The sequence below is a fragment of the Erythrolamprus reginae genome, chromosome 1 (genome assembly GCF_031021105.1).
Source record: "Erythrolamprus reginae isolate rEryReg1 chromosome 1, rEryReg1.hap1, whole genome shotgun sequence".
NCBI lineage: Eukaryota > Metazoa > Chordata > Lepidosauria > Squamata > Dipsadidae > Erythrolamprus > Erythrolamprus reginae.
In genome coordinates this window covers 356,677,501-356,701,119 of record NC_091950.1, presented here as the reverse complement: position 1 = coordinate 356,701,119, position 23,619 = coordinate 356,677,501, and the positions used below count along the sequence as shown (strand labels likewise).

At 45.0% G+C, this 23,619-nt stretch overlaps 1 protein-coding gene across 1 annotated transcript in view; it reads left to right on the top strand.

Moving 5' to 3' along the window:
- Positions 1 to 23,044, top strand: part of GALNT14 (polypeptide N-acetylgalactosaminyltransferase 14) — a 414,445-nt gene extending 391,401 nt beyond the window's left edge. Inside the window, exons 14-15 of the mRNA XM_070734310.1 lie at positions 16,141 to 16,260; positions 20,144 to 23,044. Coding sequence (XP_070590411.1) covers positions 16,141 to 16,260; positions 20,144 to 20,302 — 279 coding nt within the window. The 3' untranslated portion in view covers positions 20,303 to 23,044. The remainder of the gene's footprint in view (positions 1 to 16,140; positions 16,261 to 20,143) is intronic.
- Positions 23,045 to 23,619: the final 575 nt, after the last annotated feature.

Here is a 23,619-nt window from a genome sequence, read left to right as displayed (position 1 = left end):
CTTATGGAAGGTGAGGAAGGGGGCAGTACAAATCTAGGGGGGGAACTGATTCCAGAGGGCCGGAGCCCCCACAGAGAAGGCTCTTACCCTAGGCCCCATCAAGCAACATTGTCTAGTTGAAAGGACCTGGAGAAAGCCAACTCTGTAGGACCTAACCAGTCACTGGGACTTATGCAGCAGGAGGCGGTCCTGTAAGTAATCTGGCCCAATGCCATGTAGGGCTTTATAGGTCATAACCAACACTTTGAATTGCATCCGGAAACCAATCGGCAGCCAATGCAGTCCACGGAGTGCTGGAGAAACATGGGCATGCCTAGGAAGGCCCATGACCACTTATGCGGCTGCATTTTGCATGATTTGCACTTTCCAAACACACTTCAAAGATTGCCCCATGTAGAGAGCTTAAGACATTTCATGAAATATCTTAAGACACATATATAAGTTTGTATATTTTTAAAAGTCTTCTCTTTGCTAATGCTTCTTGCTCACAGAAATCTTGTGCTTATAAGCTTGTTATTGAGATGCTGATTATTTATAAACAGAATGCTATTTATCTTGGATAACGTTTAGATAATCGGTGTTTTAATTGCTTTTTGGAATAGTGCATTTGCTTTCTTTAATTCAGATCAGAAGAACTGATGTGAGCTGATTTCCTACTTGGTAGCTAAGTTATAAAATGTTTATGTATAAAAGATTCTTCCACAAGATATGTCTATAAGGTGTCAGATCCCTGACAAATATCCCATTGCTAGTATTTTTCTGAAATGTAACATTATCATCTGCCGATCAGTTTGTGTGCAAAGAAGTTGCCTTGTGATTAAGTCTTCCCATGAATCCAGGGACATTATTTACTAATCTGTTCCTTTTCAAAATCAAACATCTACATTAGCAGTTTTGCTTGGGTTGCATAGAATCTGTTCTGCCAGGCTCTCTGGTAGAAGCCTCCCAAAAATTCACGGGTACAAATTTCAGACACACACACGTTTGAAAGTTCAAAACAATGTCCTTTATCACAAAATTCAAAAGAAACAAAGCACCCTTTTTGTATTGCAAAGAGCACTCTTCCCCAAAACAACCTTGTAGGCTGTACAAGTCCCTTAATCAGTCCTTAAGTACTTAGCTAGTAGCTGTGAAGAAATGTCACAGCCCTCCTTCTTCCCACGAAGTGAAACACACACACACTTTACTCTGCTTTGGTGTCAAAGGCGTGGAAAATCCACAAAGTTCAGAAACTGCGAGGCACGATCCTGAAGAACTGCGATCAGATAATCTTCCACAACGGCCAAACTAGCACTCTGCTATTTATAGCAGCAGCTCTAATTACTGGAGCCCCACCCAAACACAGGTGGCCTCTCTTATCTCCTGTAATACTTCCTCAATTGGTCTCTTTGATGCATAAGTCTGCGCCTGCGTGGATCTAACACTTCGTCATCCGAATCGACCGAAGATAATGGTGATTGGTTTCCTGGGCTGTGTGCCAAGCCCCCCTCTTCCAAGTCACCCCCACCTTCTTCTTTGTCCGAGGAAACTGCACTCCCTGACTCTGCCGGCAACAAAACAGGCCTAGGACATGTTGACGTTTCCCCTGCCTCCACCTCCACGTTCCCTGGGGCAGGAGCTGGGCCAGAGCCAACCACAACAGAATCTTAAATGTCTTAGCTTTAAGGGGTTTCAGTCTTTCCAGCAGAAATACCCTGTATTATTTGTCACTTAGATTTGTATTCTATTTTTCCTACAGGAGCTCAAAGTCCAGGACATAACATTGACAATTCTCCCCACAACAATCATTGAAACAGATCAGGGGTCCACAACAATCATTGAAACAGATCAGGAATCCACAACTTGTGGACCACACCCACTACTGGGTTGCACAAGCAATGGGAAAGCACATGCATGAAGCACCACTTATTCAAGTGGAAGGTGCTTGAGCAGAGAATGCTTGTGCTCATGTGCAAACTTGCAAGCTTGTGCTCATGTGCAGGTGGATCTTCATGTGTTAGCACAGACACTGTCCACTCAAATGCCCTCTGTTTGCGAAAGTGGAGTGTTGCACATTAGTACCCTCCGTTCACATGCAAAGCGGACAGTGTGTGTGCCAGCTGCTCACACCAATGCAGCCACGCATGCGTGGATGCACCTGCCACTCATACACCTCCTCTCCCAAGCTGGATGGGCTACCAGAATGGAAAGGCTGGGGACAGCGGAGGTAGATTGTCCCCATTGGCACTTTTTGACCTAAATCATCCTTTGTAAACTTCCATAGTTGATTGACTTATATTCCGTATATAGAATAGAATAGAGTAGGGTAGGGTAGGGTAGGGTAGATAATAATAATAATAATAATAATAATAATAATAATAATAATAATAATAATAATAATAATAGTAACAATAACAATAACAACAACAACAACAACAATAATAATAATAATAATAATAATTATTATTATTATTATTATTATTATTATTATTATTATTATTAATTAGATTTGTATGCCGCCCTTCTCCGAAGACTCCGAAGAGTAGAGTAGAATAGAATAGAATAGAATAGAATTCTTTATTGGCCAAATGTAATTGGACCCCCAAGGAATTTTTCTTTGGTGCATATGCTCTCACTGTACATAAAGGAAAATATACATTTGTCAAGAATCATGAGGTACAACACTTAATGATTGTCATAGGGGTCAAATAAGCAATCAGGAAACAATGTTTTAGATTGCTCCTCTTGAGATTCATGCTGCATAAATCTCAAGAGGAGCTCATCCCAGAACCATTTGTACTTAAAAAAAACCCCACCAAGCTAATTTGGCCCATAATTGTTCTTCACAAATAAGAGAGGATTTTTTTTAAAGAGTTACAAATTCTTCTCATCTTTCAGACCTATTTACTCTTTTTCCTATTTCTAAAAAAAAAAGGTACTGAATTGAAGCAATATGTGGTTCATACTCTGCGCTCCTTCAATATTAAATTGCCTATTAAAGTAAAAGGAGCTTAATGAAGCTTACCTCGTTCTCCCCCAATCAGCAAAAGGAAAATATGCAGTGTCAATCAGAAAGTATTGTTTGGAACAGATTAAACAATTAGGTGCCGCCTACAACCACAGGAACATCCAAAGGTATGCTCTATCTTCCCTCTCCACCCATGCTAAAATTATATTTTTATGTAAGAATTCAGGATTTCTCGACTTAACAGCAGTTCATTTAGTGACTTTCAAAGTTACAACATCACTGAAAAAAGTGACTTATGGCTATTTTTCACATTTACAACCGTTGCAGCATCTCCATGGTCACATGGTTTATATTCAGGTGTTTGACAACTGATTCACTTTTATGACAGTACAGAGTCCCGGGATCATGTGATTTTGCAACCTTTTGACAAGCGAAGTCAATGGGGAAGCTGGATTGATTTAACAACTCTGTTACCAGCTTAACAAATGAAGTGATTCACTTAAGAACTATGGGAAGAAAGGACATAAAATGGGACAAAATGCACTTAAAGGCTGTCCCGCTTAGCAACATACATTTGGGCTCCCTTGTGATCGTACGTCGAGGACTACCTCTACTGAATATGTAACTTTAACTTTAGCAAAAAATAAAGACTCACAACTATTTGTGAAAACAGAGCCTTTGTTGTGAAATTTCAACTGTTCAGGAAACGAATGATTGTTTTGTTTATCTAGGAATATGGCAAACAATAGGTTTCTTTCCCCCGTTATTTTTTCTGGGTGGTCCACGTGATCCTGTTGCAGTCACTGAAGAATGAAACATAAAGTTCTGATGAGCTCTGTTTCAGTGTTCCAAATAGCATCTGAGAAACAAATCAGAGTCCAAGGCTTCTTTAAAGTTCCAATTTATTAACAGGACCATGTTAGCACAACTGGAAAAACCTGAATCTAAGGTATCTGCCCCCAGGTTAGAGTTCATCTCCTCGCATCTCCTCCCACAAGCCCATCACATGAACCACACATCTTCTGCCAGTGTATCCCACAACACCCAGCAGCTTTTGGCCAGCTGCTGGCCTTGGAAACCTAAAAGGAATATGTCATAGCATAATAAGGTAGGCCAAAACCTCCAAGCATTCTGGCTTCGGCCTGACACTCTGTTCATCTCAGTGCAGTTCAATATCTTCAGTATAAAACGTTTATTACTTCATTTTTTAAAAACAATTTTCGATGTAGAAATAACTGGAGACTCTCCATAGTGTTAGGAAATATGTTTCAGACATACAGTCAAATTAATGGTGGGGAGAAATATTACACATTAGAGCTTTTTCTGCCAGCAGTACCCGTCATTAAACAAAGACCCATAAGAACATCTTTCTGATTTATGGTAAAAAGCCCCTAGCTTTAATGAATGTCCACGAGGAAGAAACTTTCACATAAAGCAGAAAGCCAATGGATTTTTTTTTTCATATGCTGTTATTCAGACTAAAATACTGATGGTACTACTTTGTTTGCTGTGGTCGGGGTTCACAGGATCATTGGCGAAAGACCATACATGTTGCTCCAGCACTTTAGCCTTTATCTCCCTTGTTCTTTTGGGGCCATTAGCCAGTCATTAGCCTTATAAATAAATAATGATAGCTTGTACAGCAGGGATCTTGTTCTTTATAGTGACTCTTTTAAAGTCACAGGGTGCTTTAAGTTTTTATTACTTCCCTCCAAGCAGTTTCCAGTATTTAATAATTAAAGTCTCTGAAAAAATGACTTTGCAGGAAATATTTTCTAATGCCAAGGGATATAATAGGCTGTGTAGATCCTCAGAATCCTCTCTGGGAAGAACCATGTCCTTGAAAAACCTGCTGTTCTCCATAGGTAGCAACTCAGAAAATAAGGCAGCCGTGAAAACCTTGAGTTAGAACTCTCAGAATCTTACATCAGGCTGTGTACTTTACATGGAAAGGTACAAGGAAATCTGTTGTGGTTAGCTGTGGCCCAGCTCCTGCCCCAAGGAATGTGGAGGTGGAGGTGGGGGAGACATCCACATGCCGCAGGCCTGTCTTGCTCCCAGTAGAATCTGCCGACGAAGTCTCCTCTGACCAAGGAAGCGTGAGTGACAGGGAAGAGGGGAGTTTGGCAGACAGCCCTGGAGGAGATCAGTCATCTGTATCATCCCTGGATTCTGAACAAGAATTAATGACACATCCACGCATGCGCAGAGTGATGCATAGGAGACAACAACTGAAGGATTATTACAAGAGAAAATGAGGCCACCTATGGTTGGGTGGGGCTGCTGTAATTAGTGCTACAGATAAAAGTGCAGCCTGGTGTGTTAGCCTCATGGCAGTTTATCATTGTCAAGATCATGGTTTTTGCTGTTTAGGATTGTGTGTGTGGACTCTCTGGACGTTAGAATTGGTCTCAATTTCCCAGTTATTGGGTGAGCAATTGGACTGCATTTAACCTGTGCCTTGTGTGTACCAGAAAATCCCTTTGACATTTAAAAAGGGAGCTGTTTCTGTTTTTCTGTTTATAAAAACTTTTGGGTTTTCCTTTTATCGTGTGGTGTGTGTCTTCCTGGACTAATTACCCTGTAATTACGGGCGGTTGAGACACACCGGCAGAACAGAAATCCAATTGACATATTTATACATTTTCTCAGTGCCAAAACTCTTTAAAAACAGACCTGGTGAAGAACTCCCCAAAGGATACGTCAGCATTGGATTGCTGCTTGCAAACTCCCGAAACAATTTATGAATGAGAAGAAAGAGACAGTTAGTTTTCAGTTTGCTTCTGAGAGTAGAAGTGAATTGTATCTGAGAAAAACATACCCAAATCTTCTGTTTGACTATGGCCAGGTTTGTGTTAATGTTTCTTCCACTATATATTTTCATAACCAAGCATTTTCCACATGTATTAAACTGTAATTATCCAAAATTCAGCCCACAAAGATTTTAATAGCTACTAATTATGGCAGCTACAGCCCCAACACATTTGTAAGTATCAAATTGGGGGTGGATATCCAGAAAGAGGGGGGGTAGTGAAATTTGATGTATTCAGTGTTTGCCAACCTATGAATATTTTTGTTTTCATTTTTCTAATCCATGTGTTATTTGGATTAAGTTATTTAAAATATTACAACAACCACATAACAGTAAAGAAAGGTTTAAAAAAGGTATAGAGGAAATAGTAGAGGAGAAACTGAGGAAAATCAAAACATTAAAGCTTGCTGAGTAAATTTATTTTTTAAAAATGGTATGAAAGCAGGAGAAAAGGGGGGACATGATTGAAACATTTAATATGTTAAAGGGTTAAATAAGGTCCAGGAGGGAAGTGTTTTTAATAGGAAAGTGAACACAAGAACACAATCTGAAGTTAGTTGGGGGAATGATCAAAAGCAACATGAGAAAATATTATTTTACTGAAAGAGTAGTAGATCCTTGGAACAAACTTCCAGCAGACGTGATAGATAAATCCACAGTAATTGAATTTAAACATGCCTGGGATAAACATATATCCATCCTAAGATAAAATACAGAAAATAGTATAAGGGCAGACTAGATGGACCATGAGGTCTTTTTCTGCTGTCAGACTTCTATGTTCTATGTTTCTATGTTTCTAGACAAGTGAGCTGTATTTGAGAATTGGTGTGGTGAATGTTTTGTATGCTCTAGTTAGCAGTGTAATATTGCTCTTATGTTTTTTTCAGATTCATCTGAATCAGGAGCTTTATTATGTGTTTGAGTATTTATTTATTATTTGTGAAGAATTTTCACCCTTTTTGCTCAGAGCCCCCTAACAATTCCTTTCTCTGGCTACCTCCACTTCTCATCCTGAAAAAATGCTCCAATAATACGTCATGAAATAAGGATCAATCATGTTCCCCACAGTCATTTTTTTTCCACTGAGCAAATAATTGCCTCCTAGCGTCTGCAGAAAGTGGTTCACAATCTCTTCTTCCCTAGGATTGCAGACTCCTGGGACTGAGCGTACTGTTTGGCATTCTTTGGCCTTGTTTACGTCTCATTTGTGAAATGCAATTGATTGATTTAGCAGTTTGCCAAAGAGATGCATTGGAGGGTAAATAATTGATCATAATTTTGCCCTGCTTTTGTCTAATGAAGATGTCACTCTTTGGCTGATGCACTTGCTTTCCATTAGAGCACAGCATCAGCTGATATTAAAGTTTGCAGTAGTAACCTTCTTGCAACAGATTTCTGAATCTGGGATTCATTTTATAAACCCATTAATCATTAGCAGCTCCAAAAAACCTGACAAGCTATAGAAAAGGAATGAGAAGCCTGTTAGGCCTCGATACACTTCAACACATTGGTGGCAGCAGCAATGAAATGATTCTATAAGGTCTCAGAAAAAAAACCCTGTCATTTTGAAAGCCAGAAGGACTGCAGTCTCTAATTATTGTTGTTCTCATTTCTCCTTCTTCTCCTTCTTCCTCCTTCGTCTCCTTCTTCTTCTTTCTCCTCCTTCTCCTTCTTTCTCCTTCTCCTTTCTCCCTTCTTGTTCTTCTTCTTGTTCTTCTTCTTGTTCTTCTTCTTGTTCTTCTTCTTGTTCTTGTTCTTGTTTTCTTCTTTCTCCTTCTTCGTCTCCTTCTCCTTCTTCTTTCTCCTCCTTCTACTTCTATCTCCTTCTCCTTTCTCCTTTCTCCCTTTTCCCTTCTTCCTTTTCTTCTTTCTCCTCCTCCTCCTTCTTCTTTCTCCTTCGTCTCCTTCTCCTTTCTCCTTCTCCTTTATCCTTTCTCCCTTTTTCCTCTTCTTCTCCTTCTTTCTCCCTTCTTCTTCTTCTTCTTCTTCTTCTTCTTCTTCTCCTCCTCCTCCTCCTTTCTCCTTCTTCTCCTCTGCCTCCTCCTCCTTCTTCTTCCTCTCCTCCTCCTCCAAAACCCCTTTCTTCCCTGCCCCTGCCCCCCTGTATTCCACAGCCTGTCTCTCAGAATACCTTGTCACAGGATTGAATCATCATCCTGTTAGTTAGTGTGATATTTTTATATGAACTTGTGAAAGATTTATCCTGATGATAGAACTATTTGGCTGCTTCCCCAGTGCCAAGTATCTCTATAATATGCTTCAGGGAGCACATAAAGGATTGTATGCAGAGATAAACCTTTTACATTCCCCCAAGCATATGGCTGTCATCAAACTTCATCTAGAGAAGATTCTGTTTATCTGAGAGGGCAAGAAGGTGCCCAGGAAAGCTCATTCTAGCATGTTATCTTTTCTGTCACATCTGTGGTTTTCCAATCCTGTTGTTTTCCTGAGATGTGCAGTGACGGCTAAAAAATCCAACACAATCTTAAACTGCATCACTCCAAGACTAGGGAGGTACTAATACCACTCTATAATGCCCTAGCTAGACCACACCTAGAGCACGGCGTTTAATTTTGGTCACCACATAATTAAAAAAGGCATTGAAACTCTAAAGAAAGTATAGAAAGTACTAGGATGATAAAGGGACTGGAAACCAAGACATATGAGGAAAGGTTGCAGGAACTGGGCAAGGGTAGTCTAGCAAAGAGGAGGTCCAAGGGGGACATGATAGTCTTCAGATACTTCAGAGGCTGTCAGAGAGTAGGGGGTCACACTTTATTCCAGGGCACCAGAGGGCCAGACTAGGAGCAATGGAATTGAAGCTGACCAAGGAGAGATTCAACCTGGAAATAAGGAAAAACTTTCTGATGGTGAGAGCGATCAACCAGGGGAATGGCTTGCCAACAGAGGTTGTGAATGACTCAACACTTTCAAAAAGAGATTGCACTGCCATCTGTCTGGGATGGTGCAGGCTCTCCTGCTTAAGCAGGGGGTTGGACTAGATGACCTGCAAGGTCCATTCCAACTCTAATAATAAAATGAAATAAACAGATGGAGAAGGCCTAAGAGAAGGGATCATTGCTTCATATTGCCCACCCCAAAAGAGTTGCACTCCATCAATTCCATCACTCAGCATTTGAAAGGGCTAAGAAGTGTGTGGATTATATAACAAGGAATGCAGGAAATGTTGTCCCCAACACAAGAAAATTGCACTCATTCTCAGTTCTCCAAGCAGTGAATTTCTAGCTGTGCAGTTTCCAAGAAAAAGGTAGATATAACAGCAGGCAAAAATATTTGCAGTGATTAGCTTGATGGGGTTGGGCTGCTTTAAATGCCCACAAAAGGTCAAGGAAGATCAATATTAAGTTTGTGATGGAATCATAGGATATAGTACAGCTAAGGATTTTTGGTATGTCCCATTGAATGAATCAAAATAGAAAAAGTAGAATCATTTGAATGCATTCACTGCTTTATTTCTATCTAAAATTCCCCAATCTTTCCCCACTCCCCCATAGCTGAATGGTGGATTGCCAGGAATGTACACTGTTGTGCAGGCAACAATTCCAGGACAATTAATCTATCTTACACAATGGGCCAAACTGGAAGCCATCAATAACCACTGCTTGTCCTCCATTATCTAAATGAATACAGTGATCCCCCGGGTATCACGACCCCGATCATTGCGAACGGGCTAAATCGCGATTTTTAAACCCGGAAGTCAAAACACCATCTGCGCATGCGCGCCCTTTTTTTATGGCCACGCATGCGTAGATGGCGCCGGGCAGATCAGCTGCTGGGCGGCTTCCCTGGGTCTTCCCCCTCTTGCTGGCGGGAGGGCGAAGCCCCCCCAGCACCCGCTCGCCCGCCGTTTGCCCGGCCGCCGTTTGCCCGGCCACCCGCCGCTCGCCCGCCCTTCGCCCGGCCACCCGCTGTTCGCCCGCCCTTCGCCGCTCGCCCGCCCTTTGCCCGGCCACCCACCGTTTGCCCGCCGTTCGCCCGGCTCGCCCGCCCTTCGCCCGGCTCGCCCGCCCTTCGCCCGGGTTGGGGGCTCGGGGGTTGCTGCTTTAGGAGTCAGCGGAGAAGCCGTGCGCCTGTTTTAAAAGATCGGAGCTGGCCTGGGGGGGCTTTCCAGCAACCCCCAAGCCCGGGTTGGGGGCTCGGGGGTTGCTGGAAAGCCCCCCCAGGCTGGCTCCGATCTTTTAAAAGAGGCGTGCGGCTTCTCCGCTGACTCCTGGTGAACTTCCCCGCTTTAGGAGTCAGCAGAGAAGCCGCGCACCTGTTTTAAAAGATTGCCAGCACCCCCCCGGACCCCCAACCCGGGTTTGGGGGGCTGCTAGGAAGCCCCCCATGCCGGCGGCGATGTTTTAAAACAGCCGCGCGGCTTCGCAACTGAGTCCTGAAGACAAACGTCAAAGGCGAACTTCCGCGTTTGTCTTCGGGACTCATTGGGAAGCCGCGAGGCTGTTTTAAAACGTCGCCGCCGGCATGGGGGGCTTCCTAGCAGTCCCCCAAACGTGGGTTGGGGGTCCGGGGGGTGCTGGCAAGCCCCCCATGCCGGCGGCGATGTTTTAAAACAGCCGCGCCGCTTCCCAATGAGTCCCGAAGACAAATGCGGAAGTTCGCCTTTGACGTTTGTCTTCGGGATTCAGTTGCGAAGCCGCGCGGCTGTTTTAAAACGTCGCCGCCGGCATGGGGGGCTTCCTAGCAGCCCCCCAAACCCGGGTTGGGGGTCCGGGGGGGTGCTGGCAAGCCCCCCATGGCGGCGGCGACGTTTTAAAACAGCCGCGCCGCTTCCCAGCTGAGTCCCCTTCCCAGGAACCCCAATCTTCGGCTCCTCGCTAGCGCTGCGGAAGTAAAAACACCATCTGCACATGCCCAGATGGTGTTTTTACTTCCGCAGCGCTACTTTGCGAAAACCCGATCATTGCTAGGGGTCCTAGAACGGAACCCTCGCAATGATCGGGGGATCACTGTATTTCTTTGGGAGCAATAGCTGAAATACAAGCTGAATAGAGTGGTACCTCTATCCAAGAATGCCTCTACTTACAAATTTTTCTAGATAAGAACCGGGTGTTCAAGATTTTTTTGCCTCTTCTCAAGAACCGTTTTCCACTTACAAACCAGAGCCTCCAAAATTGTAACCAGAAAAGGCATGGAGAAGCCTCCGTGGGGCCTCTCTAGGAATCTCCTGGGAGAAAAAAGGACCAGAAAAGGTGTGGAGAAGCCTCTGTGGGGCCACTCGAGGAATCTCCTGGGAGAAAAAAAGGACCAGAAAAGGTGTGGAGAAGCCTCCGTGGGGCCTCTCTAGGAATCTCCTGGGAGAAAAAAGGACCAGAAAAGGTGTGGAGAAGCCTCCGTGGGGCCACTCTAGGAATCTCCTGGGAGAAAAAAAGGACCAGAAAAGGCGTGGAGAAGCCTCCGTGGGGCCTCTCTAGGAATCTCCTGGGAGAAAAAAGGACCAGAAAAGGTGTGGAGAAGCCTCCGTGGGGCCTCTCTAGGAATCTCCTGGGAGGAACAGGGCCTCCACCCTCCCTCAATCGCACACATTATTTGCTTTTACATTGATTCCTATGGGGGAAATTGCTTCTTCTTACAAACATTTCTACTTAAGAACCTGGTCACGGAATGAATTAAGTTCATAAGTAGAGGTACCACTGTACTTCTTTTCCAGCCATTGTATAGTCCAGATAATGAAAGGGCATCTTAAGGTATTGAATGCAGAAGGGCATTTTGGCTTGTCTTTTCAACTTGCCCTATGCCAATGCAGAGAGATTGTCTTGGTCTCTAACCTTTTTCTCTTCTTTGTTTAAATGAACGTGTCTTCCCCTCGAAGAAATACCCTGACAATGCTGCTTCTCTTACTGCATCACCAGATGCGTTAAGGGAGCCTTGAAAACTCCTTTTGTATATCTGGTGGAAAGAATATTTGCAGAAGAACATGGTGTAGTCGCAGAGGCATTTAGCCTTGTCAGAAGGCAAGCTTGTTTCTAGTTTTTTTGGGTTTTTTAAAGAAAGTTTAAAAAAAAGTGTTGAAATTGAGTATGGAAAAAATAGAGAAAGACGGGGAGGTGTGAGAAGGTTCATGCTCCAAGAAAGGGTTCTGCATGCTAACTATTTTCTATACAGAAAATTCAGCTACATTAACACTGTCAGAGGCTAGGGACAACTTTTCAAGGCTCTAACATCATTCAAGGTGACACCTGTCATTGCTCCTCAGCTTCAAAATGAATTCTAGAAATGAACGTGAAGTATCATCTTTGGCTCTTCTTAACATATCTGTTTTTGCCTGGTATCACACCCTTTTTTCTCCCTTGCCATTTAATCAGATGTGAACCAGATGGTGACCCTAGATGGAAATATGAAATCACTTCTTAAGGGATGTCACTCACTAAGGAGGGCAGAAGGGGAGTGGGATGGAAGTGACTTACCCAACATGTCCTTGTTTTACCCTTGTTTTTCTCCTAACACTGTACCCTTAACAGATAACAGTTAGAAACATCTTTATTAACCCCTGGTCATTCATCCAGAAGAAAGACAAAAATTCCTTTCAAAAATCCAACGATCAGTTTCCTATCCGGGAGCTTTAAAAATGGTTGCATACGTGAGAGATGAGGAAATCTTGTTCTGAATTGATTGCACACAAGAAGAAGCTGTTGTGTAGCTGCCTGAACTTGCAGCATTTCATTATTTGCAAATCATTTCAGCAGCACTGTCAAGAAATAAAAGGGGATTAGCTCTGCAGAGCATTCTCTTAATAGCACAACGTGCACATTTATTCTAGACTCAGTTTAGATTGCCTAAAAACACAAAATGATTATCTTAGTTGACTCAGTATCTTTGCTGATAAATCTCTAGCTCATATTAATCTAGCAGAGTAACTTAGGGTGAAAGATAAGGGCTGTCTATGGAAGACCGAATTCATTCCTAGGAACCAGAGTTTTGGTGCCACCTTAGAAGGTGGGTTAAAATAGCCCCACCCTCTCCCTAATTGGAGAGTTTGTTCTACAATAGGGAACTAAAAACAAGTGGGTCAAGGATGGGTGTGCCAAAGAAAAGATGTTACGTCCCAGTAAACATCTGAGAAATAAACCTTAGTCTAGTGATGGCGAACCTATGGCAAGGGGGGACACAGGTGGCATGCAGAGCCATATCTGCTGGCACGCGAGCTGTTGTCTTAGCTCAACTCATGTGTGTGTGCTGGCCAGCTGATTTTTGACTTGCACAGAAACTCTGGGAGGGTGTTTTTGGCTTCCAGAGAGCCCAGGGGGGGGGCATTTTTACCCTCCTCTGGCTCCAGGGAAGACTTTGGAGCCGGGGGAGGGTGAAACATAAAATTAGATTAGATTTATTGGATTTATATGCCGGCCCTCTCCGAAAACTCGGGGCGGCTCACAACAATAATAAAAAACAGTACACAATAACAAATCCAATGCCCACCAATCTAATTACAATTTAAAATTAGTAATTTCATAAAACAATCCCAATATATATATAAAAACAGGCACACAGTCAATCAATCAACAAAACAGCATGGGCAAGGGGGAGGTGTTTTAGTTCCCCCATGCCTGACGGCAGAGGTGGGTCTTAAGGAGTTTACGAAAGGCAGAGAGGGTGGGGGCAATCCTAATCTCAGGGGGGAGCTGGTTCCAGAGGGTCGGGCCCCCCACAGAGAAGGCTCTTCCCCTGGGTCCCGCCAGACGACATTGTTTAGTCGACGGGACCCGAAGAAGGCCGACTCTGTGGGACCAGAAGTTGGGAAACAGGCCATTTCTGGCCTCCAGAGGGCCTCCAGGTGGCAGGGGAGGCTGTTTTCACCCTCCCAAGACATTGAATCAGACATCCACAGACATCCAAGACATCCATAATGGCACACACCTTTGTGGCACCCAGGGAAAAAAAGGTTCGCCATCACTGCCTTAGTCCAAACCTTGGCCTTCTTCCAGGTTCCAGTTTATTAATGAAGCCATCTGGGATACAGACTATGGTCAAACTGATACTAACTTTTCCTACAGTTCTCCACCCAGGTTAAGGTCCATCCCTCATCCCCACACCCACAAGTTCATCACGTGGACCACTCCAGTCTTCTCAGCATCCATGGTCCATCCCCATCTTTCAGCTGGTGCTGAACAAAAAATGACCTTGAATCTCCTGGAAGGAATGTGTTGTGGCTAGTAACTTTCCCTTCTCATCTAACCACCTCTCCCCAATTCCAACAGAACTACTTTAATATTGGCAGGCCAAAGTCTCTACTCAAATGATGGCTTGGGCCTGACAAAAGAATTAAGCCCAGAGAAGAGCGACCCAAAAGCAAACCTTTCAACAGCTGTCTTCAGAGAGCGAGAGAAAATTTCAGTTTTTGGACCTTCAATACTGGCTGAGAGATGGGGGAGGAAAAATGCCTGAACAAGAGTTTTGCAAACCCAAGCAATCCCACAAACCCACAATCGGAGTTCTATAAACCATCTCCAGAAATAGAGGACTCTGAGTACTGCGAAGGGAGGAGCAGAGAGAAAAGTCTATTTGCAAGTTTATAAAGGAATGAAAAGGAGTTTTCATATGCAAATAATGGAGATTGGCTACAAGAGCTGAAAACCTGGGGGGAAAGGGAAGATTTAAAGAAGAAATAGCTAAGATAAAGAAATATAGTTTTAATGTAGGAAGAGAAACACAGAGGTAGGAATTATTGGCAGCCCTCCCAGTTAAACCAGACAGGAAGTATGGCAAGACAAATTAATTCTACTTTATTGTAAGGCTAAATTAACATAAACGCCTCTACTTTTAACTACGTGATCCATTAGGGCAAGTCTTTCCTAATTTCTGTTGTGGTTCAGCCTGAGGCTGCTCAGGGACCGGCTGGCTCCATGCCCGGAGGAGGATGACAGCGAAGAGGAGGGGGCTGAACAGTCGGACGGGGGGGGAGGAAAATCAGGAATGGGATGAAGGAGAACAGCATGAGAGCCCCGGGGGGGGGGCTCTCCCCAGCCAGTAGTTTGGAGTCATTAGGTGATGACGCCTAAGCCGTCATTGACATGCGACAGAGACGGTCAGATCAAAGAAAGGAGCAATTAAAGAAGTATTATCAGCACTGAATTATTAACAGCTGGGCTTGGGTGTGGTCCTCCTTAGCAGGGTTTAAAAGGCAGGCAAGCCCTTGAAGCCATGTGGAGTGTTATCAGTTTGGAGTTGCATTATCCTGTCTTGTTTCTCGGCGTCTCTGTTCCTGGCTTGTGGCCCAGCAGCTTTGGAAGACCCGTGGGAGGTGTAGGTCTGCTATCTACAGCCTTGGCTTGGCAGCAAGAATTCTGTATTGCTGCATGGACTTTTGCCTTCGTGGATATATCTGAAGATACAGCATTTTCCTGTTTGGAAGGACATTTTCTGTTACCTGTGTTTTTCTTGAAATTTATAAAACTGCCTTTGCCTTTTACCAGTGTGTCTGGCTTCTCTTTTTGGGTTGGTATTGGCTTCTGGAGTGACCCAGACAGAACAATTTCTTTCTGTGGTTAGTAAGACACAGTGACTGCGGGCTCATGCCATTTTCATCTCATTGTTTTCTAGACAGCCCTCCTCTCTTTCCCCAAGGTCATTCATACATGTATGGATTAAACAAGAATAGAAATAGAATACTTGTAAATGTATGGTAACAGGAACACATGAGTTTAATTTTGCACAATGAAGTCATTTTGGGTGGGGAAAATACAGTCTTTATTTCTGTGTACTGTACCACATGAAGAAAAAAAACCCCAACAAATGGTGGCAATGATGGGATATAATTCAGTCTCTAAACATAAAGAATAAAAGGCTTGCAAGGAAAAAGGAAAGGGTGATCCTTCTGAAGTGGGGGGAAAAGACTGGGAGACAAAGTGTTTTGAGATCTTAGAGGCGAGTAGTAGGAGTATCTCCGCATATGACTCATTCAACAACTTACATAAAGCAGCTTGAAATAGAGACAGAGGATGAACTGGAGAGCCAATCCTGGAAGTAAACCAGAGCCATCTGAATCCCTAATAAGTATTGTGAGGAGGCATATGCTGTGGCAACAAGAGGTGAGATGGGAGCATATGAATTTAATAAATAAAAATGTTGATACTTGCCTGGATTCTTTCCAGTCTTGTGCTGAGAGTCACACATTGTAACCATGTTAAGGCCTAATGGTGAATAAATCAGCAAAGTTTGTATCCTCCCACCAAAGTCCTGACTTTATGAAACCTACTGGAGTGTTAATAGACTCATATAAATGAATTTGTTGTGGTTTTAATGATTTCTTCAAAAGTGAGAAATCAGTAATTGGAAAGAAATTAACACTGAATAGGAGAGGAAAATGTAATATGCAATGAATTTAATTAATAAAATATGTTTAATGCATTCTTCTTTCTTTCAGGAATGGACATATACATATAACCAGCAAATCCACTTTCAACAGTTATGCTTGTCCATACATACCCTCTTCCCAGGTTCCCAGGTGATGCTTTTGCCTTGTAAAGAAGGGGATGGCAAGCAGGTGAGACCAAGATCGGGGTTGTTGAACCCAGCATAGTGTACTAGTATTGATATGAGGGTGTGTGTTTTTTACCTTTCTTTGTTTCATTTCTTTTTATCGATTTACCAGAGTTTATCTGATAATACAGAAGGACCATGGCACATGCTAACAGTAGTAATGTGTGTGGAGGTGGGGAAACCACATGGTCATAGAAAATCATTTCAAAAATATAAAAAATTACTTGGTTTTGTTTGGGATGGAACAGTTAAAAATGTCAACGCTCTGGAAATTAGTCACATCATATTGTCTAGGTGCCAAATGTTGATGCCTCATGCTATCAACAACCATATCTCACATTGGGCTTGATTTAAAATTTAAGAGGCAATAGTTAAAAGCAAAATTATATCAATTATAAGCAAAGTTGTGGCAACAGTTCAATAGCGAACTATGATTGTTTTTCCAAAAATTGGTGCAAGATTAGGCTAAACCAGATGGGATTCATCATGATGAGTCATTTGCCAACAAATGATTGCACATTTATGAAACATTTACTCCAAAATGTGTGACACACTTTATTGCTTCATCCGTATCCAATGCTTCATGCTTATCATGTTTGCAGATAAGTTTAAGTTTACGATAATTGGATTTGTATGCCACCCCTCTCCGAGGACTCGGGGCGGTTCACAGCATATATAAAGAGACAGTAGTAAATCAATCCAATTAATATACATACATACATGTATATTAACACTTGATAGATTTTTAAACATCTTTTTGTAAATGTTGGGCAATGAGAAGATATTTTGCACATATTTCAGTAATACTTTGGCTTTGTATAAATTCTTAGAAAGAAGCTGACAGAAGATAAAATGATTAGATGTTGTTACTGAAATTACCAAACTGAGCTTAGAACAATTCAAACATTCATGAATAGAAATCCTAGTGAACTATTATCGGTTGGATCACAAAGAAGTGATTGAACAACAACAAAATAGTGCAACCCACATTGCTGTGAGCACTTTGCAAAATTCCTGAAGTTTGGGCACTGAATTTCCACTTGATTATTCTCCTTGTTTGCCATATTGATGCAACTCAAGATGCAATTCAATAGTTATCATATTTAATAAAGCATGAGCTAGGAATTCAATTTGGTCCAATGATCAGAGTGCTCCCCAGGTAACCCCTATGGATTGGAGCAAGCTACACTTTTCTTGAAAGGCTATAGAGATTCTCAATTATCCAGGTCATGTTTGTCCTAAAAGTGCCTTTTGGGGAGGAAACTGCAATTTTGTTTGTTTGCTTGCTTGCTTGCTTGCTTGCTTGCTTGCTTGCTTGCTTGCTTGCTTGCTTGCTTGCTTGCTTGCTTGCTTGCTTGCTTGCTTGCTTGCTTGCTTGCTTGCTTGCTTGCTTGCTTGCTTGCTTGCTTGCTTGCTTGCTTGCTTGCTTGCTTGCTTGCTTGAAGATGTTTTGCTTAGAGTTTGTTAGAGTTTCTTCAACTCTAACATCCTTCCATTCCTCCCTATTATGCCATAATGAGAGATAGCAGCCTTTGCCTGCCTGCAGAAAAATACTGTCCTGATCATTGCAGCAGCGTTAATATTTTAATGGGAAGAGCTTCTTAAATACAGTGAACCCTCGATCATCGCGAGGGTTCCGTTCGCGATGATCGATTTTTAGCGAAGTAGCGGTGCGGAAGTAAAAACACCATCTGCGCTTGCGCAGATGGTGTTTTTGCTTCCACTGCCGCCCGCCCTTCGCCCGCCCACCCCGTTGCTCGCGCCCGCCCACCCCATTGCTCACGCTGTTGCTGGGGCCGCTTCCCAGCTGGGGAGCCGAGCTAGGGAGTCCCGACCGCCCGCGCATTGCTGGGGAAAGCGCGCGCGCTTGGGGAATCCCTAGCTCCGCTCCCCAGCTGGGGAGCCGAGCTAGGGATTCCCCAAGCGCGCGCGCTTTCCCCAGCAACGCGCGCGCGGTCCGGACTCCCTAGCTCGGCTCCCCAGCTGGGGAGCGAGCTGCGATGTCCCCAAGCGCGCGGGCACCGCCCGCCCGCCCACGCTGTTGCTGGGGCCGCTTCCCAGCTGGGGAGCCGAGCTAGGGAGTCCGGACCGCGCGCGCGTTGCTGGGGAAAGCGCGCGCGCTTGGGGAATCCCTAGCTCCGCTCCCCAGCTGGGGAGCCGAGCTAGGGATTCCCCAAGCGCGCGCGCTTTCCCCAGCAACGCGCGCGCGGTCCGGACTCCCTAGCTCGGCTCCCCAGCTGGGGAGCGAGCTGCGATGTCCCCAAGCGCGCGGGCACCGCCCGCCCGCCCACGCTGTTGCTGGGGCCGCTTCCCAGCTGGGGAGCCGAGCTAGGGAGTCCGGACCGCGCGCGCGTTGCTGGGGAAAGCGCGCGCGCTTGGGGAATCCCTAGCTCCGCTCCCCAGCTGGGGAGCCGAGCTAGGGATTCCCCAAGCGCGCGCGCTTTCCCCAGCAACGCGCGCGCGGTCCGGACTCCCTAGCTCGGCTCCCCAGCTGGGGAGCGAGCTGCGATGTCCCCAAGCGCGCGGGCACCGCCCGCCCGCCCACGCTGTTGCTGGGGCCGCTTCCCAGCTGGGGAGCCGAGCTAGGGAGTCCGGACCGCGCGCGCGTTGCTGGGGAAAGCGCGCGCGCTTGGGGAATCCCTAGCTCCGCTCCCCAGCTGGGGAGCCGAGCTAGGGATTCCCCAAGCGCGCGCGCTTTCCCCAGCAACGCGCGCGCGGTCCGGACTCCCTAGCTCGGCTCCCCAGCTGGGGAGCGAGCTGCGATGTCCCCAAGCGCGCGGGCACCGCCCGCCCGCCCACGCTGTTGCTGGGGCCGCTTCCCAGCTGGGGAGCCGAGCTAGGGAGTCCGGACCGCGCGCGCGTTGCTGGGGAAAGCGCGCGCGCTTGGGGAATCCCTAGCTCCGCTCCCCAGCTGGGGAGCCGAGCTAGGGATTCCCCAAGCGCGCGCGCTTTCCCCAGCAACGCGCGCGCGGTCCGGACTCCCTAGCTCGGCTCCCCAGCTGGGGAGCGAGCTGCAATGTCCCCAAGCGCGCGGGCACCGCCCGCCCGCCCACGCTGTTGCTGGGGCCGCTTCCCAGCTGGGGAGCCGAGCTAGGGAGTCCGGACCGCGCGCGCGTTGCTGGGGAAAGCGCGCGCGCTTGGGGAATCCCTAGCTCGGCTCCCCAGCTGGGGAGCGGAGCTAGGGATTCCCCAAGCGCGCGCGCTTTCCCCAGCAATGCGCGCGCGGTCCGGACTCCCTAGCTCGGCTCCCCAGCTGGGGAGCGAGCTGCGATGTCCCCAAGCGCGCGGGCACCGCCCGCCCGCCCACGCTGTTGCTGGGGCCGCTTCCCAGCTGGGGAGCCGAGCTAGGGAGTCCGGACCGCGCGCGCGTTGCTGGGGAAAGCGCGCGCGCTTGGGGAATCCCTAGCTCCGCTCCCCAGCTGGGGAGCCGAGCTAGGGATTCCCCAAGCGCGCGCGCTTTCCCCAGCAACGCGCGCGCGGTCCGGACTCCCTAGCTCGGCTCCCCAGCTGGGGAGCGAGCTGCGATGTCTCCAAGCGCGCGGGCACCGCCCGCCCGCCCACGCTGTTGCTGGGGCCGCTTCCCAGCTGGGGAGCCGAGCTGGGGTGTCCCCGCGCGTGCCGCCCGCCCGCCCACGCCGTTGCTCGCGCCGCCGCTGGGGTCTTACGGGGGCAAGAGGGGGAAGACCCAGGGAAGCCTCTGCCCGGCGGGGAAACTCCACCATCTACGCATGCGTGGAAGGGCACGCATGCGTAGATGGTGGAGTTTACTTCCGGGTTGAAAACTCGCGAAATAGCCCTTTCGCGATCCTTGAGGACGCGAAACTCGAGGGTTCACTGTATAAGAATAGGATAAGGTTAATCTTAATTTTCCATTTTTCTTTCAATAGCGCTGGAATAAAGTTGGTTCTCACATTGAGCATATGGCAACCCGCTATTGCCTGGACACAGAAATGGTGGGAGATAGCAGTGAAAACATGAGAGAAGTGGTCATTAACCCCTGTGAAAGCACAGCAATGAGTCAGCGGTGGGAAATGGTGATGTCCTGACCTCATCTATCAATCCATCATCAAACTCATCTGGAAGGACCTTTATCAGAAACTGGCAAGGCTGTTGTCCAGTTTAGGGATTGGTATGGGCTTGCTTTTCTGTGGGGCAGGTCAAAGAAAAAGAACGTGCAGTTGTGCTGAGCTGAGGTTAAAGAAAAGCTCATAAGTGCTGGCTTTACCAGAGTAGTAACTATCCCAGGTTGAGGTGATATGTGTGAACTGTTACGAACACCACAATTTAATCTAGAAATATCTCTCAGTAACATTCATCTGTTAGCTGAAGCAAAATATGAGAAGGAAACGTTCTGAAATTAATAAGTGCAATATTTAATTGACTGTTACAAAGGTTATTGAAAACCCTTGGAAAATAATAAGTGAGCAAGGTGATTCTAATGGAAGAAAGATAGAGAAAAGAGAAGCTGAATCTCATAAAAGCAGATGAATGGCCATGGTGGGGAAAATTAGAAAAAGCCAACAAATCTTGCACTTTGAATTGATATAACTAAGCACATCTCTGAAATAAGTTCGAAATACGCTATTATATTGCACATGTGAATGTGAATCCTGCTTTTGTGCAATAGAGATTGTATGCGGTGTGATTAAGACCAATGTGTGTGAGAGAGAGGGAGGGAAACGGAAGAAGAAAGTGAAATCTTGAACTTTTCTTCAACTCTAATGTGTGTTATGAAGGAAAAAGAGGAAATATTTATCTGAACTTCAGTGCAAGGCTTCGTTCAGAAACAGCAATATATAAGGACCTGGTCCAGACATCACAAATGTCCCCTGGGGAGGGAGGCGGGACAAGACTCTCCAGTCTAACTCAGCAGAGGGCAGACATTCAGCACGTAACTACATCCTATCACTTCCCCAGGACTGATATGAAGAAGGATCAGGAGAATACAAAATGGAAAGTACATGGAGAGTAGCATGTACCTTCTTCCCATTTTCTCAGATGGCCTAGTGGATGGGGGGAAACATCACATGATGATCTAACCTCTACATTCCAACTCGTCAATTTCTGGTATTAATTATACAGTGGTACTTCATGTTACGAACTTAATTTGCAAATCCTTCAGGAAAATCCCAAACTTTTAGAAGGGAAGTGAACAGAGGGCAGGGAGGAGCAGCTAAAGGGGGCGGGTGGAAGAAGCAAGGCTAGGCTAAAGGGTGAGTGGGAAGGAAGAAAGGCAAGGGGGCGCCCCTCCCTTTTCTTTCTTCAAAAGACACCCTTTCAGTGCCTCTGCAAGCACGCTATTCTCTGCCAAGTCTTTCCCCCTCCAAGCTGCCCCTCCCTCCTCCCTTTTCTTTCTTAAAAAGACACCCTTTCAGTTCCTTTGCAAGCACGTTGTTCTTTGCAAAATGTTTCCTACTCCAAGCCGCCCCTCCCTTTTCTTTCTTCAAAAAAAGGGGGGAAAAGAAACCCCTTCATCCCAGCAGCAGCTACTTGGGTTCGTAAGGTGAAAATAGTTCTGAAGAAGAGGCAAAAAAATCTTAAACACCGGGTTCGTATCTTGAAAAGTTTGTTAGAAGAGGCGTTCGTAAGATGAGGTACCACTGTATCTTCTTGTTTTCTTGTCGAATTCACCTTCTTCATCTACCCCGTTAGGACTGAACACTTGAGCTAACTAACCATAGATAATTTACAGAAACTTGAAGAAGACAAGATGACATTGATTGCAGAGACACTTTTGTTCCTTTTTTTGCTGACAGCATTCTCTCTAGGTTGGGTTGGGTTGGGGAGGTTGCTAAGTAAGAACAATTTTAGCAAAATCACTGGATAGATCAGAAATCATAAGGGGTGGGGGGGGGAATGAATTTTACCAATGCAAAAATCAGTGATGTCACTGAAATTGAGAGCGGCCTAGATATGAATATGGATTTGTAGTAGGAAGTACATAAAATTTAGCTGAACCCCAAATTGATCCAAACCTGGGTCTTAATGAAACAAAGCAGAATTCTCACGGCACCTGACACTGACCTAGCAGTCTTGATGAATGATTTCATACTTTGTGGCATTATAGAAAATTGGTTCTATGCTTGCAGGAAGAAAATAAAAGCTGCATTTCTCTGTTAAAAGCAGGATGGGGAAATAGGAAAGAAGGAAGGGGGAAGTGTTGAATTAGTTGTGATTTTCCCTGTCTGCCACCTGATTAAAAACTTAAAAGAAACCAGGATATGCTAACAAAAACAGTAATATTTCTTACAATGTGTTGGTTCATTTTTAAGGACCATAGAAAATCCTCTCCACATTCCTAGGTCAATAGGTCAATGTTAACTATTTAAAGTATAAAGGAAGCATTGTTTAAACTCGTGCTCTCTTCAGCACATGCCATTTAATTCTGCAAATCACAATAATGATTCTTCCTATATGCTTATTGTGCATATTTCCAGACAAAGATTGCTTCTAAAATGTCAACCTGGTGCCCTCTTTATATATTGAAGCTAATCCTGTCTTGCAATTGGGGGCACTGAAATAATGGGCAGGGGAAGCTTGCAAAAGGTAATGCTGGTGCTGTCACAATTCCTTCTAATCTGCACAGAAACATTCTGCCTGTGTGTGTTGTGAGTGATTCATGCCTCTATTTGAGAAGGCGGATTAACACTTTTCGTTATTTCATCTCCGGGATCTCAGATGAACCTAAAACCACCTGCTGTTTGTAATTGTAATGTAAATTTCATGGCTTAAAAAGCTTGGAATAAGGAAAATTTTCATATCATAAAATTAATATTTTGCTATTTAAAGGTTGTGGTCTCTTATTTACTCACTTGCTTGCTTGATTCTATACTCTTTTATTACAGTTTGTTGCAAAAATCAAAACCAGAAGCACACACAGATAACTAATTCAGCTGGATTCATTAAGTTCTTTATAAATATAGTAACAGATGAATTTACAATGCCATTAGCAGAGTTCTTCTTCAATGTAAACACAAGCAGGAAAGTTAGTTTCATTTCAGCAGAGCAGATAAGCACAGAGTGAAGAGAGCTCTCTGGAGACCAGGCCACGCCCAGCCTTAAACTAAAGTTTCAATTTCGATTCTCTGCACAGACTCAGAAGTAATTATCTCCCATTGGTTGACTTTGTTGCCATGCCTATACATTGACTAACTTTGTTAACATGGCTCTCCCAGTTCATGAATGTCTTAACATCTTTATCCTCAAAAGAGAGACAGAAAGGATGGAGGAAAGTATTAAATAAAATCGCCACAATGAAACCATTCAAGTAAGGACAAAAAATAATAAAAGCTAAGCTTGTGCAGTTGATAAGGCTTGATTCCCTTTTTTTCCAAGGCGTATGGAGGTAGGAATGTGGCATTTC